This window comes from Choloepus didactylus, chromosome 14 (genome assembly GCF_015220235.1).
Source record: "Choloepus didactylus isolate mChoDid1 chromosome 14, mChoDid1.pri, whole genome shotgun sequence".
Taxonomy (NCBI): domain Eukaryota; kingdom Metazoa; phylum Chordata; class Mammalia; order Pilosa; family Megalonychidae; genus Choloepus; species Choloepus didactylus.
Window position 1 is genome coordinate 73,627,332 of NC_051320.1, and position 16,589 is coordinate 73,643,920.

At 43.1% G+C, this 16,589-nt stretch overlaps 1 protein-coding gene and 1 pseudogene across 1 annotated transcript in view; one reads left to right on the forward strand and one right to left on the reverse strand.

Moving 5' to 3' along the window:
- Positions 1 to 9,716: 9,716 nt before the first annotated feature.
- Positions 9,717 to 16,589, forward strand: part of MED30 (mediator complex subunit 30) — a 44,774-nt gene continuing 37,901 nt past the window's right edge. The window contains exon 1 of the mRNA XM_037803253.1: positions 9,717 to 10,071. Within this exon, the coding sequence (XP_037659181.1) occupies positions 9,895 to 10,071 (177 nt within the window). The 5' untranslated portion in view covers positions 9,717 to 9,894. The remainder of the gene's footprint in view (positions 10,072 to 16,589) is intronic.
- On the reverse strand, positions 14,817 to 15,386 carry LOC119509300 (annotated as a pseudogene).

Consider the following 16,589-nt stretch of genomic DNA (forward strand, 5'->3'; position numbering starts at 1 on the left):
TCTCAACAGAGTTGCTTATAAAATAATTCTTTCTAAAGCAATCACACTTTTGTTTTCCTGACAGACAACCTATTCTGCTTTTTTTTTTTTTTTGATCAGATGTCCTAAATAGGGTGAGGAACAGAAGGGACAGAAACTATTATAAAAGAAAATGCAAATATAATTGAGAGGGTAAGGGAAAAGTGGAGGTAAGGAGAGAGAAGAGGTGCAATTTGAAATAATTTTCCAGGTCCCACCACTTTAGTTACTAAAGTAGTAGACTTTGTGCAGCCTGGGGCAGGGGATGGTGTGTTGGGGGGTGGGGAGAGGGAGAGGAGTTAATACCTTTTTAACAAGGATTCAGTGATTCTAATACATCACAAATTCTGAAGACTACCCCTTATGAATGGCCTACATTAATAAAGATCAGAATTCATTTCCATGCAATGGTCTATGAAAAGTATGTGAAAAAAGGAACATCAAGATAAGTTACAGCAGAGTACCATACCAGAAACTCTGGCAGGTGTGTTACTTGCTTTGCTCTGCTTCACTTACCACTCTGCCTCCTTCCCTACTCAACTTGAAGTATCAGCAATCACAAAGGCCACCACAATTTTTCACTAGTATATTTGATGTTGGAGATTGAGTCATATCCTGCACAAAAGGCATACTCAGGTCCCAACCTCTGGTCCTGTGGGTATGAACCCATTTGTAGATAAGAACTTTGAAGATGTTATTAGTTAAGGTGAGCCCAAACTAAATGAAAGGGAGCCTTCATCCAACAGAGCTGAAGTCTTTATAAGCAAAGGAAGTTGGACTATGAATGAGAAGCAATGGAGAGCAGCCAGAAGCTGGAAGTCAATGGAATCCAGCAGATAAAGGAAAAGACCCTGCCAGGTGCATTGCCTGTGACAGAAAAGCCAAGGAACCCCAAAGATTGCCAGCCAGCCAGGAGATACCAACCCCAGGAGGAAGCAAGCCTTCCAGTCTCTGAAACCATGATCCAATAAATTCCTGTGGTCAAGCCAATCCATTGTATGGCCTTTGTTTTAGCATCATGAAACTAAAAGATTTGATAACTATAGAACTTAAAAAGGAGGAATGAAATATTTACTTCTAGCACAACCATCATAAATTAGGACATGTGAAATTATCAGCCAAGGCAGTGTATTAGTTAGGGTTTTCTAGGGAAACAGAATCAATAAGAGATATCTAAATATAAGATTTTATAAGTGTCTCACACAACTGTGGGGATGCACAAGTTCCATATTCTGTAGAGCAGGCAGCAAACTAGCAACTCCAATGAGGGTGTTCGATGAATTCTTCAGGAAACGCTTCACTGGCTAGCTGAAGAAGAAATGAAGGTCCTCTACCTGTCTCACTTAAAACTCTTCAACCGATTGGATTAAATCCAGCTGATTGAATTCTCCCATGTGGAAGACACACCCTTTGTTGATGTAATCAGTCATAGCTGCAGCCACAAATGTCTTTGCAATAACAGTTAGGCCATTGCTTGCTTGACCAGACACCTAAGCACCATCACCTGGCCAAGCTGACACATGAACCTAACCATCACAGGCAGTATGCAAATTCACACATAGCTCAACTTCTTTCATCCCAGATCATGTTTGTTTAATTGAAGACTTTTGCCCTAATAAATGATATTTCCAAACTTCACTTGATCCTGGCAAAGTGTTTCTGAGTACTGGACTTTGGTTGGAAATAACTGTGACACTTCCAGAAAGTAGGTAATAGGCATTTAAATAGTCTAAAACAGTTGACCAGGGCTTACAAATTCCAGAAGCTTGGTAGAGAAATCATTCTTGAGTGTGAAGTTGTGATTTAATTCGTGAATTTCTTAAGTATGGAATTCTAAGTGAGCATTGTGAAGCAAAGGAAACTTTTACTAATGAAACTTCAGAGACCAGTTAGCACAGTTTGTTAGATTGGAATGCTAATTAGGTCTAAGCAAGAGTCTAAATGCTTATTATTTGGACCAATTATAGGTGCCCAATAAGTGTTTGTTTAAATTCAATAATTCTGTGTCCACAGGGAATATTTCTGACCATGAGTGGCGGAATTGAAAAATATAGGCTATTGGTCATGCATAAATTGTGACTACACCAGCGCACTTCAAAACTACTACTGGAGGGCCAAGGTCATTGCAGCAAATCTCAGTCCCATTACTTTAGTGGGTCCCATGAAGAGATATTTCCCAATGTACCTAGGTTATTTTGAAACTTTTCTGTGGCATGTATAATGTAAAGAAAAGTACAAGTATCTTGGAGTTAAACCCCTGGATTATAACCCATTCCAGGACCACCAAACTATTTAATGACAATGCAAGTCTGGTGCCCATTGTACTGATTTGTGGGAAGTTCTCCTTCCATTTTGGCCCACTGTATTTGTCTTTTTTCCATATTTCTCCCTTTCCTCCCCCAAAAGCCCGTTACTTTCAAAATACTGAGTCTTAGGTTCAGACTAACAACACTGGCCTGTAGCCTTTTATTTTAACCACCACAGTGTCCTAACTCCAGAAAACCATCCCAGAAATGTTTATATGTCTCCCCAGTGACCCAAAACGCCAAGGCCAGCATTTTCCATGACAACATACACAAAGCTAGCTCCAATCCTGCAACTGCTGAAGGACAAAGAACACTGCTGGGGTAATTGACCAGGTCAGAAGAGATTCTTATTTGCCTTTTGGGTAATTTAAAGCAGAGATGGTGAATCATTGTGTTCAGAGAATCTAATATGATATCAGACACAATTCTGTAGAGCTTAGACCCAAATTTGCCACTTTAGCAGCTAGGTTTAGATTCAGCTGTATCTGACATAAAAACCTCAAATAGCTTATTTGAGCTTCTGCATTAGGAAGAAGGAACTGGACCACTTTCCTGAAGGACATTGCCAGAAGTTGCCCATGTCACTGATACTTACAGCCCATTGGTCAGGACATGGTGAAATGGCCTTGCCAAGTTGCCAGCAAGGCTAGGACATGCAACCTTTACCCTGGGTGCCCTGTTCAAAATGAGATGTTCAATTGTTAAGGAAGAAAGCAGAGCAGATATTGTGTAGAAATAGCAGTGTCTTCTCCCTTTCCTCACTACTTGGGGGCCTTTCAGGGATTGGGATAAACCTCCATTTGCTGATTATTTTGCTGAATCTCTCAGCAGTGCTTGACAGTGTTCATCACGTGCTCCTTCCTGAAACAATCTATCTTGCCTGTAACTTCCATGGCATCATACTGTCCCAGTTTTCCTCCAACTTCTTGAACTGTTGTTCTCAGTTTTTATTATTGTCATTGTTGCTTCACCTTCCTTTTTCCGTTTCTTAGTGTTCTCAGGGCTCACTCCTAGACCAACTTCATTCCTCACTTCTCACTTTATACATTCTTCTCATGAAGGATGTGTAGCAAGTATCTATTGAACACTTACCAACTGTATGCTGGGAACTTGCTTAATCCTATCAACAACAACTAACTGTAGTTAGTCCCATGTTATCTGGAAGTTGATGTGATTTGTCCACAGTTGGGTGGTGCCAGGTTTGGGTTTTAGTTCAGGATGTCTGTCTCCACAGCTTTTTAGTTTACCACTCTACCACTCTCCCTTCCTCCACTCCCAAAATAAAACTAGCAGATCCCATGCATATACTCACTTGCTTACTGACAGCTCTGCATGGCTGTCTCACAAGCATTTCAAACTCAAGTCACCCCAGAATGAACTCATGATTCTTTCAACAATTACTGTGTATCAGACATTGCTCTAGCTTCTGGGTCTGCCCAGATTGGCTTAAAAGGACAATCTCTGATTTCTTGAAACTTACTGACTAGTTGGAGAGACAGACAGTAAAAACAAAGAGCATCAGTTTGTGATAAACACTATTAAAAAATACAGCAGGGTAAATGGGTAGAGAGAGACAGAATAGGCCATGTGGTAGGCAGAATAATGGCTCCATAAAGTTGTTCATCCAGAAATCCCTGGATATATTACATTACATGATTTTTGCAGATGTGATTCAGGTTAAGGAACTTGAGATGATTATCCTGGATGATGTGGGTGGGCCCACCCAATAAAATCACACAGACTGTTAAAAGCAAAGTAGAAAGTAGAAGGGAGGGTCAGAAAGATGAAACAATGACAACCAAAGAAGAGGTAGGAGAGATGCAAAGGATAAGAGGGACTTGACCAATAATTGCTGACTTTATAGACTGAGGAAGGGGGATAGGAACTAAGGAATGTCATGGTCTATGGAAGCTGGAATTGGCCCTCAGATTATAGCCAGCAAGAAAATGGTGACCTAAGTTTCACAACCACAAAGGACTGGATTCTGCAAATGGACTGAGGGAGCAGAAAATGGATTCTCTCCAAGAGACTCCAGAGAGTAGCACAGTCTTTCCAACAGCTTTGATTTTAGCCTAGTAAGACCAGCACTAGACTTCTGAGTAATGGAACTATAAGCTAATAGAAAACTAATGATGCATATTCAAAGTAGGGCAAGCAGGGAAGGCCACTTTAAGAAGAGACTGAGCAAACAGCTGAAGGAAGAGCTTCCCAGGCCAAGAGGAATGTCCCCCAATGAGAGAAGCTTGGAGTATGCCAAGGAACAGTGTGCCAGTTTGGATGTATCATGTCCCCTAAAAGGCCATGTTCTTTAACGCAATCTTGTGGGGGCAGCTGTATTAGTGTTAGTTAGGTTGGAATCTTTGGATTAGGTTGTTTCCATGGAGATGTGACCCACCCAACTATGGGTAATACCTTTGATTACATTATTTCCATGGAGATGTGGCCCCACCCATTCAGTGTGGGTTTTAATTAAATCACTGGTGCCCTGTAAGAGCTTAGACAAAAGGAGCTCGCTGCTGCAGCTTAGAGAGACATTTTGAAGATGGCCATTGAAAGCTGAAGCTGACATTTTGGAGAACACCATTTGAAACCCAACCTGGGAGCAAGCAGAAGCCAGCCTCGTGCCTTCCCAGTCAATAGAGGTTTACCGGACGCCATTGGCCTTCCTTTGGTGAAGGTATACTTATAGTTTATGCCTTGGTTTGGGCACTTTTATGGCTGCAGAACTCTAACTTTGTAACCAAGTAAACCACTTTTAAAAGCCAATCCCTTTCTGGTACTTTGCGTGACAGCAGCATTAGCAAACCAGAACAAACAGCAAGTGGTCAATGAAGATGGAGTGACTGAATGAGGGGAGAGCAATAGGAAAGGAATTTGCAGGACAGGTTCAGAGTCCACATCATGTGGAGCTTTGCAGGACAGTGGCTTTGGGTTTTACTCTAAGCATAATGGGGAGCCACTTTGGTAGAAGAGTGACACAACTTGACCTACTGTTTTTAAAGTGCTGCCTGTGGCTGCTGTAATCAGAATGGACCGAATAGGGCAAGAGTAGAAGAAAGGGAGTCCATTTAGGGGGCTTTTTGAAAATTGCTATCCATCCATCCAGATAAGAGAAGATGATGGCTTGGACTAGTGTGGAAGAGATAGGTGAAGCAATGAAAAGTGGTCAGATATAGTACATATAAATATATTTTTTTCTAAATTCAGTTTTATTGAGATATATTCACATACCATACAGTCATCCATGGTGTTCAATCAACTGTTCACAGTACCATCATATAGCTGTGCATTCATCACCCCAATCTATTTTTGAACATTTTCCTTCCACTAGAAAGAATAAGAATCAGAATAAAAAATAAAAATAAAAAAGAATGCCCAAATCAACCCCCCCATCCCACCCTATTTTTCATTTAGGCTTTGTCCCCATTTTTCTACTCATCCATTCATACACTGGATAAAGGGTGTGCGGTCCACAAGGTTTTCACAATTGCACTGTCACCCCTTGTAAGCTACATTGTTTTATAATCATCTTCAAGAGTCAAGGCTACTGGGTTGGAGTTTGGTAGTTTCAGGTATTTACTTCTAGCTATTCCAATATATTAAAACCTAAAAAGTGTTTTCTATATAGTGCTTAAGAATGTCCACCAGAGTGACCTCTCGACTCCATTTGAAATCTCTAAGCCACTGAAGCTTTATTTGTTTTCATTTTTCATCCCCCTTTTGGTCAAGAAGATGTTCTCAATCCCATGATGCCAGGTCCAGATTCATCCCCTGGAGTCATATATTGTGTTGCCAGGGAGACTTACACCCCTGGGAGTCAGGTCCCATGTAGGGGGGAGGGCAGCAAGATCACCCGCCAAGATGACTTAGTTAGAGAGAGGCGGCCACATCTGAGCAACAAAGAGGCACTCAGGGGGAGACTCTTAGGCACAATTATAAGCAGGTTTAGCCTCTCCTTGCAGCAACCAGCTTCATAGGGGCCAGCCCCAAGACAGAGGGCTCAGCACATCAAGCCATCAGTCCCCAATGTTTGTGAGAACATCAGCAACAATAGGATATATTTTAAAGTTGGAGTCCCCTGTATTTTCATGATGGTTTGAAAGCAGAGTGAATAAGAGAGAAGTCAGGATGAGCAATTAAGTACATGGTGGTGCCATTTATTGAGATGGGAATAGAGAATAAGATTGGGGGGGGGGTCAGGAGTTTGGTATTAGACAAGTTTAAGTTTGAAATTTCAATTAGCCATCCAAGCCAAGATGTCAAATAGGCTATTAGGTATGTGAGTCTAAAGTTCATGGAGAATTTGGGCTGGAGGCATGCAGGAGGGAGAAAGATGCCCCCCCACAACCAAGGTGACTATATCATAATCCCTGGAATCTGTGAATATGTTATGTTTTATGGCAAGGGGGAATTAAGGTAGCACATGGAATTAAGTTTGCTTATCAGCTGACATTAATTTAAAGAGATTATCCTTGATTCCCTTGGTGGACCCAATTTAACACAAGGGTCCCTAAATGGGAAAGAGGGAGCCAGAAAAGTCAGAATCAGAGAGGTGTAATCATGGGAAAAAACAGACTGGCCATTGCCAGCTTTGAAGATGGAGGAAGCAGCCATGAACCAAGGAATGTGAGCAGACTCTAAAAACTGGGAAAGGCAAGAGAATGGATTGTGCTCTAGAGCTAACAGAAAGGAACCCCTGACGACACTTTGAATTTAGCACAGTGTGTTCCATTTCAGACTTTTGACCTACAGAACTGTAAGATAATAAATGTCTGTTGTCCATGGGAATGCTACTACCTGCAGCAATAGGAATCTAATACAAGGTATAATTCCTCTCAACCCTGGTTTTACTTCAGTGCACCCTATCTCAGTTTATGGCACAGTCACCACCCATTCATGCAAGGCAGAGATCCTCGCTATCCTTGATTCCTTCCTCTCCCTTATCCTCTCAGTCCCATCAACATCAAATTCTCTAGATTCTATTTGCTAAATATTTATTCAAAGGCACACTATACTATTTCTTTACTACAAATCATCATCAACATTCAAGTATATAATTCAGAATGTAACATTCAGATATATAATTCTATGTATCTCCATATACTGTGAGATATGGATGGATTATCATGGATATAACTCATGCTATGTGAACTCAGGAACCCCTTACTTTATAAGTCAAGCCCTCAATCTTGAGGTTTGCTCAGGTGAAACTTATGGTTGTAAAATGGGGGCTAAGCCCACCTATACTTATGCCTAGGAGTCACCTCCAGAGAACCTCTTCTGTTGCTCAAATGTGGACTTTCTCTCTCTAAGCCTAACTCTGCAAATAAATTCATCACCCTCCCCCTAGTGTGGGACAGGACCCCCCAGATTAATGAGTCTTCTTGGCGATGTGGAACACAGACTCTGGGAATGAGCCTGAGGGATTGAGAATTGAGTATTGAGGGATTGAGAATGCCTTTTTGACCAAAAGGCGGGAAAGAAAGGCAACAAAATAAGGTTTCAGTGACTAAGAGAATTCAGTCAAGAGGCTATTCTGGAGGTTACTCCTTTGTAAGCCTTCTTAGATATGCCAAATGACCACAGCATAAGCCTAAGTCAACAGTAGTCCCTAAAACCCTAAAGAATATCCTATCCCTATCTGAGACTCCATAAATCTGTATGCCATATTCTTCAATAAAAATAAATAAATGTCATCATCTCCTTTTGGAAGAGAAGAGGGGGACAGTACACACCAAACATCCATTCTCCATTTAGCATCTGGAATAAGCCTTTTAAAATGAATATTGCAGATAATTATTCCTCTCTCCTTAAAACTCTTCAATGGCTCATCATTTCATTCAGAATAAAGCCCAAACTTTGATATGGCTTAGAAGTTCTTCTAAGGCTTGCCTCTGTCTTCAGTCTTATTTTCTGATACTCCTCCTAGCAGTAAACTTCTTTCAGATCCTGGAAAGCATTTTGGTTTCCTAATGCGTTTTATGCTAAACATAAGAGGGAGCTACTTTGGCAGAAGAGTGACACAACCTGACCTAGTTTTTCTAAAGTGCTGCCTGCGGCTCCTGTAATCAGAGTGGACCAAATAGGGCAAGAGTAGAAGAAAGGGAGTCCAGTTAGGGAGCCTTTAAAAAATTCAGGTGTTGGCACTAGCCTTTTTACTCCCCTAGACCTCTCCCTGGAACATTTTCCACTGCTCAGCACCCTCCCCATCATCTTTCAGGTCCCAACTTACTCCCTTTGGGTAGACCCTGATCTACTAAATTGTTTGCTCCCTAACAGTTGGACCTTGAAAGTTTGCTTCAAGACCTTCACTACAATAATTAGTTTCTGTATGTTTCCATGACAGCTGGGGTTTTGCCTGCCTTGCTTACAGCTCTATTTCCATTTCTAGCACCCAGCCTATAGTAGGTGCTCAGTAAGTATCTGTCAAATAGTACTTTCTCACTAAAGAACAGAAAATCATTGAAAAAAAATCTCTAGAATGGTTCCTATCTCTTTTAGTAACCCTTTCCTTATTAATGGAGTGTTCAAATACTTTTTTAAAAATACAGTAATTTTGTGCCAGTCAATATTTTCAACTTGATTGTTTTTGTCCCCTTTAGAAGTGGGGAGTAAGAGGTGGGTGAGAGAATGATTCTGTTTTTATTTTTATTGCATTTATGGCCACCTAACAATCATTCAACAAATATTTATTACGCATCTTCTACATGCCGATGTCTAAGTGCAGAGGATATAGTAGGCGAATAAAATAGACATGGTCTCTGCTTCGAGTTCGCCTTCTAGCTTGTGTATATAAAGCGCCTGGAACTGAGGAAACAAACACATTGGAAAATATTTAAAACATCAGGCAGTAATAAGCGCCAGAATAAAAATGGTGTGTTTGTAGCATTAGTTTTTTACATACGGTGATCGGGAAAACTCGAATAAAAAGACCTTTGAGCAGGAACCAAAAGCAGTTGGGGAGTCGTTAAGATGTCATAGTAAATTATGCAAGATCAAGAACCTTATTTTCTAGGTTCGAATACCAGGACACCAATTACAAGTTGTATGGGACGGGACAAGTTGCTTCAACCCTCCTAAGCCTGGCTCCTATTAGAGGACAACCTGCAAATTTCATAAGCTTGTTGTGAGGGCTAAATGAGAAAATGCTCAGCGAGGAACGTAACACAAGATTACAGAACCATAGCAAGTCACAACACCGCGCTGAAACTCACGGAAACCAACTCTGAGAAAGTCCGCCCCCACCATCACGCTACCGGCCCTCCTAGACGCGGCTGATGATTGGCTCCCCTACCCGTCCGTCTATCCCTCCGCCCATCCCGTCCAATCCCGGCCCTAAGGGTCCCACGAGTGGGAGGCACCTGATGACGTCACGGAGACGGGTTACGTCACTGCAGACGGAAGTCGTGGCCTCTGTTTTGAAATCGGGCCGCGGGTATCTTCCAGACTCTTGCCTACGCCTAGGCTCCGCCGTGGGCGGATTCCGGGCAAGCCTTGCAGAGAAGACGCCCCGAGAGCCCGGCCTTAGCCTGCTGTCCAGCCCCTAGCGGCCCGAGGCCGCAGCCGCACCATGTCCACCCCTCCGTTGGCGGCGGCTGGGATGGCGCCCGGGCCCTACGCAGGGCCCCAGGCTCAGCAGGCGGCCCGCGAGGTCAACACTGCGTCGCTCTGCCGGATCGGGCAGGAGACGGTCCAGGACATCGTGTACCGCACGATGGAGATCTTCCAGCTCCTGAGGAACATGCAGGTGGGATGGAGGACGGGCGCGCTCCTGCGAGTGCTAGAGAAAGCGAGATGCTGGTTTAAAGGGGCATTGGTTTCAGCGTTACGCGGGGCCAGGGGTGTTAACGGGGCTGTCCTGGGCAAACCTCACGTGTGTGGTCACTCCCATTCATGTTCATAAGTGTACTCTAATGCTATGTCTGTCCCGGAGAGCCTGGGATGTAAAGGCAGTGTTTTCCAGACCGGATTTTTGGAAGATTGAAGCCATATTTTCTAGATTTGGCTGGTTTCACCTGTTTCTGAGTTAACTCGTTGTTGCCTGTTTCAAAGCACAAGTGAGTCGCACTCCTTCATGCTCTTTAGATTACTCTTTTTCCAGTAAAATCCCTTCTGGATGTAAAGTTGAAGAATTCAGATTCTCTTAACCGGCTTAAAAAAAAAGATTTATTTTGGTATAATTGACAAACAATAAAGTGCACGTATTTAAAGTTTTGCCACTTGGGAAATGGTCACTACAATGAAGATAGTGAACACAGCCGTCACTCCCCAAAAGTTTTGTCATACCTCTTTATAATCTTTACCTTCTCCTTCCACCCCCAAGCAACTACTGCTCTGCCTTCTTTCACTGTAGATTAGTTTGCATTTTCTAGAGTTTAATATAAAGGGAATCATACACTATCTAATAGTCATTTTTGGCTGGCTCCTTTTACTTAGCATGTATCAGTAGTTCATTTCTTTTTATTGCTGAGTAGTATTGCATTATTTGGTTGTACTACAGTTTGTGTATCTCTTCATCTGTTGATGGACATTTGGGTTGTTTCCACTTTTTGGGTATTATGAATAATGCTTCTATGAACATTGGCTTACAAAACTTCTGTGTGAATATATGTTTCATTTCTCTTGGGCGTGGAATAGCTGGGTCACATGGTAATTGTATGCTTAACATTTTAAGAAGCTGTTTTCCAAAGCAGTGCACCATTTTACATTCCTCCTGCAGTATTGGAGGATAAGTTTCTTCACTTCTTCAACACTTATTATTGTCTGTCTTTTTGCTTTGCAAATACTTTCTCCCAGTCTGTGACTTATCTTTTCACTCTCTTCAGGTGGCCATTTGAAGAACAAACATTTTTAATTTTGATAGCATCCAGTTTATCAGTTTGTTCTTTTACAGCTTTTGCTTTTAGTGTCATACCTAAGAAATTTTTGTGTAACTCAGGGTCACAAAAATTTTACTCCTATGTTTTCTTCTGGAAGTTTTGTTGTTTTAGGTTTTACATTTTAGGTCTATGATTCATGTTGTTAATTATTTTAATACGATGAGAGGTATGGATCAAACTTAATTTTTTTTGCATTTGGATATCCAATTGATCCAGAACCATTTGCTAACATATTTTTAATGTTTGCTTTTCTTATCATTACATGATGTGGATATCACTCCTATTTTATTTTTGAGTAATCTGTGGTTCAGAGAGGTGAAGTGACTTTCCCAAAGCTAATCACTCTTACAACTTTTATTTCTATGGGTGCCCCAAAGAGTGTTTATTGCCTTTTTTTTTAAAGTCATTGGTTTTTTTTTTTTCCCCTGATTATAAAAGTAATTCAATTCAATGGAAGTCTTTAAGACCAGATCAATAAGCCAGTGTGAAATATAATACAAAGGGTATCCAGTTGAAACTATGAAATTGTTAGGCAGCTATTTTGAGATTAATGAACATATCTAAAATGATTAAGGTAAGGATTAAATATTTCAGAGTTTAGCAGATCTTTATTTTTTAACTTGCTGTATGCAAAGCACTACATTAGGGCTAGTAGAGGTATTAGCTAACATTTATCTAGTACTTTCCTTGATCAGGTACACTGTCATTAAGTGCTGTACGTGCTTGTTCTCTTACTGTCCTCAAAACAGTTTTAAGAAGCATTTTTATCCCTGTTTGCAGTTAAGGAAACCAAGACTTGGAGAGATGAATTTATCCAACATCACTCACTAGTAGCTGATGGAACCATTAACTACTGTTAAAGAATTTACAGTATTGAAAGAGAGAGAATACAGAAGCCATGAGCTATACAGAAAAAAAAAATGGAACTCTCAAAAAAGTATTATCAATGACTAGATTATATGTGGACATCTATTCAAAGCTAGTTTGTAAGGACTGTGCTAGTTATTTCTGTGTGCCCCACATATTGTGAAATCTGTAGTCTGGCCCATTTAAGACCCTTTGGGGCATATCATGATTGATTGAAAAGGCAGCAACAGTGTGCTCCTTCATTTCCTCAAGGCTTAAATGAAGAGGTGGTACAAACAGGAGGTTCTTGACTATATAGAGCCTAATTGTTTAGTAATACACTTTTTTTTTTTTTGCAGGCAGAAATGAGTTTATTGCATTAGAAAAAACACCAAAGAAAACCGGCAAACACCTCCATACTAGACACAGCTATTAGTTTGACTTCAAGAGCATAAGAGAATTCAGAGATTCAAGCTTAATTTCTGGGAATGGGGGACTATCTCATCCCTCCTCCTTCCTTGTCCCTTTAAACCAATGGACCTCTATGGAGGTGGTTCCAGTTATACACACAACTTATTTCCTACTTTGCTTGACTGTACACCCCCTCATGGAGTTAGCGGGTCACAATGAGCATGCTCCCAAGGTTCTGGTATAGACAGAGAAATGTGAGGATGGGGTTTGGGTCCTAGTCTGAGCCTGGGCTTCCAAAGTTAGTGACAGTGGGGCTTGAGTGGGGGGAAAGCAGGGAAAGCCTGCCTTCCTGCAGAGCCCTGGGAAGCCTGCTTACTGACCACTGTGTTTCTCCCCTAAAACCCTGGGACACAGGCATTGGTACAAATGGCTGCTGGGCATGAGGGGGGGCTGTTCAATGGACTGACTCAAATTCTCTCAGATGAGCCACTTAGGCTAGCTTCTCAATAGAGCCCTGGGTCTGGGGGTGACTGCTGGGAGGGTGAAACCGGCTGAACCTGGATATGGGGGGAGGGGAGGCGAGAAGAAAAGGAGCTTGTGCTGCCCAGAACCTCTGGACAGAGCCGAGAGTTCGCTCAGAACAGAGAGGTTTGGAGTAGGAGCCTGGAAGAGAGGGCTGGAGGCAAGGCAAGCTGGAATGACTGACAGGACAGAAAGCGAGGTGTGAATCAAAGCTAAAGCCTAGGCCAACTTGTTGTCCTCTCCAGAAAAACCCAGCCTCAGAGACCCCTTCTTGGTGGGCCTAATCTGCCAGTAGCTCATTTCTGCTCTAATTTACCATTACCATGCACATTGGCAGTTCAGTGGGTCTTGAGAAGAATTAAACTACTCACTGGTTTGACCTCCAATTGTAAAGTTCCAAAATGTCACTTGGTACCACAGCTGGTCATCACTGATAGGCCCTTGGTCAGGCCACAGGCAAACACTATGGCAGAATAACATCTCCTCTACCTGAGACCCTGATAATGCCAACTGCGTTGCTGAAGGCAGAGATAGGAGGGGATGGGGCCAGAGGTGAGCAGCAGGGTCTGGGAGAGGAAAGGCACCTGCTGCAGGCCAGACCACCAAGAAAGAACAACATAATTGCAGGAAGCTGTGGCAGCAGGGGCATAGGCCCAAGGATGCCGGAGCTGAGACTTGGGCACTTCGCAGCTTAAGTCCCTTCTCCACACTCACTTCCCCCAAATCTAACCTATGGGAGGCTCATGTGAGGAAAGGGACTCTGAAAGCCTCTCCAGACCTCCAGACTGTTCCCTGCCTGTAAACTCCTAGCAGTAGGTCATCAGGAAGATGCCGACCTGTACCCCTGCCGTGTCCCCTTCAAGTTAGAATCAACCCAGTTACCACATGCCTCCAGAACACTCTGAGGAGGAAATATAAAAATCCCTATGAGAAACAACTCTAAATTCTCTTGCATCTTGATTCTGTATTATTATTCTTTCTACATCATGAATCCTCCTAGAGCAGGGAATCATTTCTCCTTGGTCCTTGCCTAATACTGCATATTGGATTGGGTGGGGTGGGTATAATAACTACAGTTAATGTACCTCAGCATTTGCAGGCATAAGGCCTGGGTCTTGGCTGCCCCCAGGGCGGACCTTCCTTAGCTATGGAAGGCCAACCATGCTGAAGGAGAGCGCCGTGGGGGCAGCAAGGCAGGTTTTCCAAAATGCCGTGAAGACTGGCGATCATTCCAGGCAGAAGGAAGAATGGCTTTATCCTGTTTTCTCTGGCCTGCCACCTGCTCTCATTCTCCCTCATTCCTGAGGTTTCTGGCTACTCCAGGCCTGGCCCCATACCCAAGGGGAGGGGAGGAAAGGGGAGATGGGTCATGACTAAAGAGTTCCCTTAAGTTGAGTTAGTCATCCTGAAACTGGTCCTGTGTGCACCAAAACCGTTGGTTCATTTCACACTAGAGTAACCGCTTCAGGGTCAAGGATGTTGTGAAATTCACCTGGGCTCCACGGGTGGTGGCAAACTGGGTAGTGTGTGGGCATTTTTTCTGGAAAGAAGCTCTAGGTTGGGGCTTCTCCAAACTATGCCTCTTGCTTTCTGCTTAAACAAGCCCCCTCCCTTTCTCCAGTGTGGAGGACGCTTAGAAAACAGTGTCAGAAGTGAACTGACAGACAAGACAGCCTTAATAAATTAGTATAATACTATTAGAAGGGATGGCATTTTGTTCTGTTTCTTAGCAGCATTGTCCTACATGCAGCCTGACGATCTCCTTCCCTGGGAAATTTAAAAAGCCGTTCCCTGGTTGTTAGCTCTGATGTAAAATTATAAAATAGAAATCTGGTAGGGTTTGTTTTGTTTAAAAAGGAAAAGCCCTGGCGAGCCAGGGCATTCCCATGCAGTCCTGTTAGCTCTGGCCGTTTGGTCTGCCCACGGTGCTCCCTCCGGGAGGCTGGATCTGGATGGAGTCCAGGAGGGGCCGCAGCGCCTGGCCAAAGGGCGTGGAGAGAACTTCGGAGGGGAGGTCAGTGATGTAAGAAGGGATCTTCCACCCAGTCAGGAACTGGGCCACTTCGTTGCTGAAGGTGTTACAGTTGTGTTCAATGAGGTTGTAGGCCTCCCCTCAAAACAGAGACTCCCCCAGGGAGGACAGGTACTCCAGAAAGATTTCTTCTGTGACTTCTGTGCTCTCCATATCAACTACAGAGTCTGGGGGCCCAAGCAATGTCCCTCCCAGGGGACAGCTGGAGATACCACCACTGCCAAAGAAGAACTCATCCTTGTGCACTACTATGGAGGTATGCCAGATGCCTTCCAGTTGTTTCCCTAGCATGTTGGGGCTGAGCTGCTGGGCCAGGCCCTTGGATAGGTCGTACACGTAAAGCTTCACCAGATAGAGATTCCGCGGCTCCATCCGGACCCGTGGCGGCGGCGGCCACGACGTCTCTCTGGTACCCAGCAGCAGGCTGGACTTTCCCGTACCCGACGTGAGTGGGGAGCTGAGGGAGCGGGGGATCGAGCCCGGGCCCGGCCTGAGGGGCGGGGGAGAGGCCGCCCTGCGCTGCAACCACGAGTAATACACTTTTAAAAGTATTCCATTTTTAAAATGATCCTTGGTCTTATTAATCCAGAGTGTAACGTGCCATAAATACAAACTGCTAAATGTATTTTTTTAAATTCATATTTACTGAGATGTATTCACATACCATGCAGTCATACAAAACAAAGCATACATTCAGTTGTTTACAGTACCATTATATAGTTGTGCATTCATCACCAAAATTAATTTTTGACATTTTCATTACCACACACACAAAAATAATAAGAATAAAAATTAAAGTGAAAAAGAACGATTAAAGTAAAAAAGAACACTGGGTGCCTTTTTCTCCTTTTTTTTCCCCCCATTTTTCTACTCATCCATTCATAAATGAGACAAAAGGGAGTGTGGTCCATATGGCTTTCCCAATCACATTGTCACTGCTCATAAGCTACATTTTTATACAATCGTCTTCAAGATTCATGGGTTCTGGGTTGTAGTTGATAGTTTCAGATATTTACTGCTAGCTATTCCAATTCATTAGAACCTAAAAAGGGTTATCTATATTGTGCATAAGAGTGCCCACCAGAGTGACCTCTCAGCTCCTTTTGGAATCTCTCTGCCACTGAAGCTTTCACATCCGTCTTTTGGTCAAGAAGATGTTCTGCATCCTACAATGCCGGGTCTAGATTCCTCCCTGGGAGTCATATTCCAAGGTGCCAAGGGGATTCATTCCCCTGGGTGTCAAATCCCACATGGGGGGAGGGCAGTGATTTCACCTGCCGAGTTGGCTTAGCTAGAGAAAGAGGGCCACATCTGAGCAACAAAGAGGCATTCGGGAGGAGGCTCTTAGACACAATTATAGGGAGGCCTAGCCTCTCCTTTGCAGCAACAGTCTTCCCAAGGGCAAGTCCTGTGGTAGAGGGCTTGGCCCATCAAACCACCAGTCCCCTATGTCTGTGAGCACATCAGCAACCATCGAGGTGGGGGAACCCAACACCCCTGCATTCTCCACCAGCTCCTCAAGGAGGTTCTGCATATTTTTTTCGTTGTTTTTTTTTTTCAATTAACTTTTTTTTT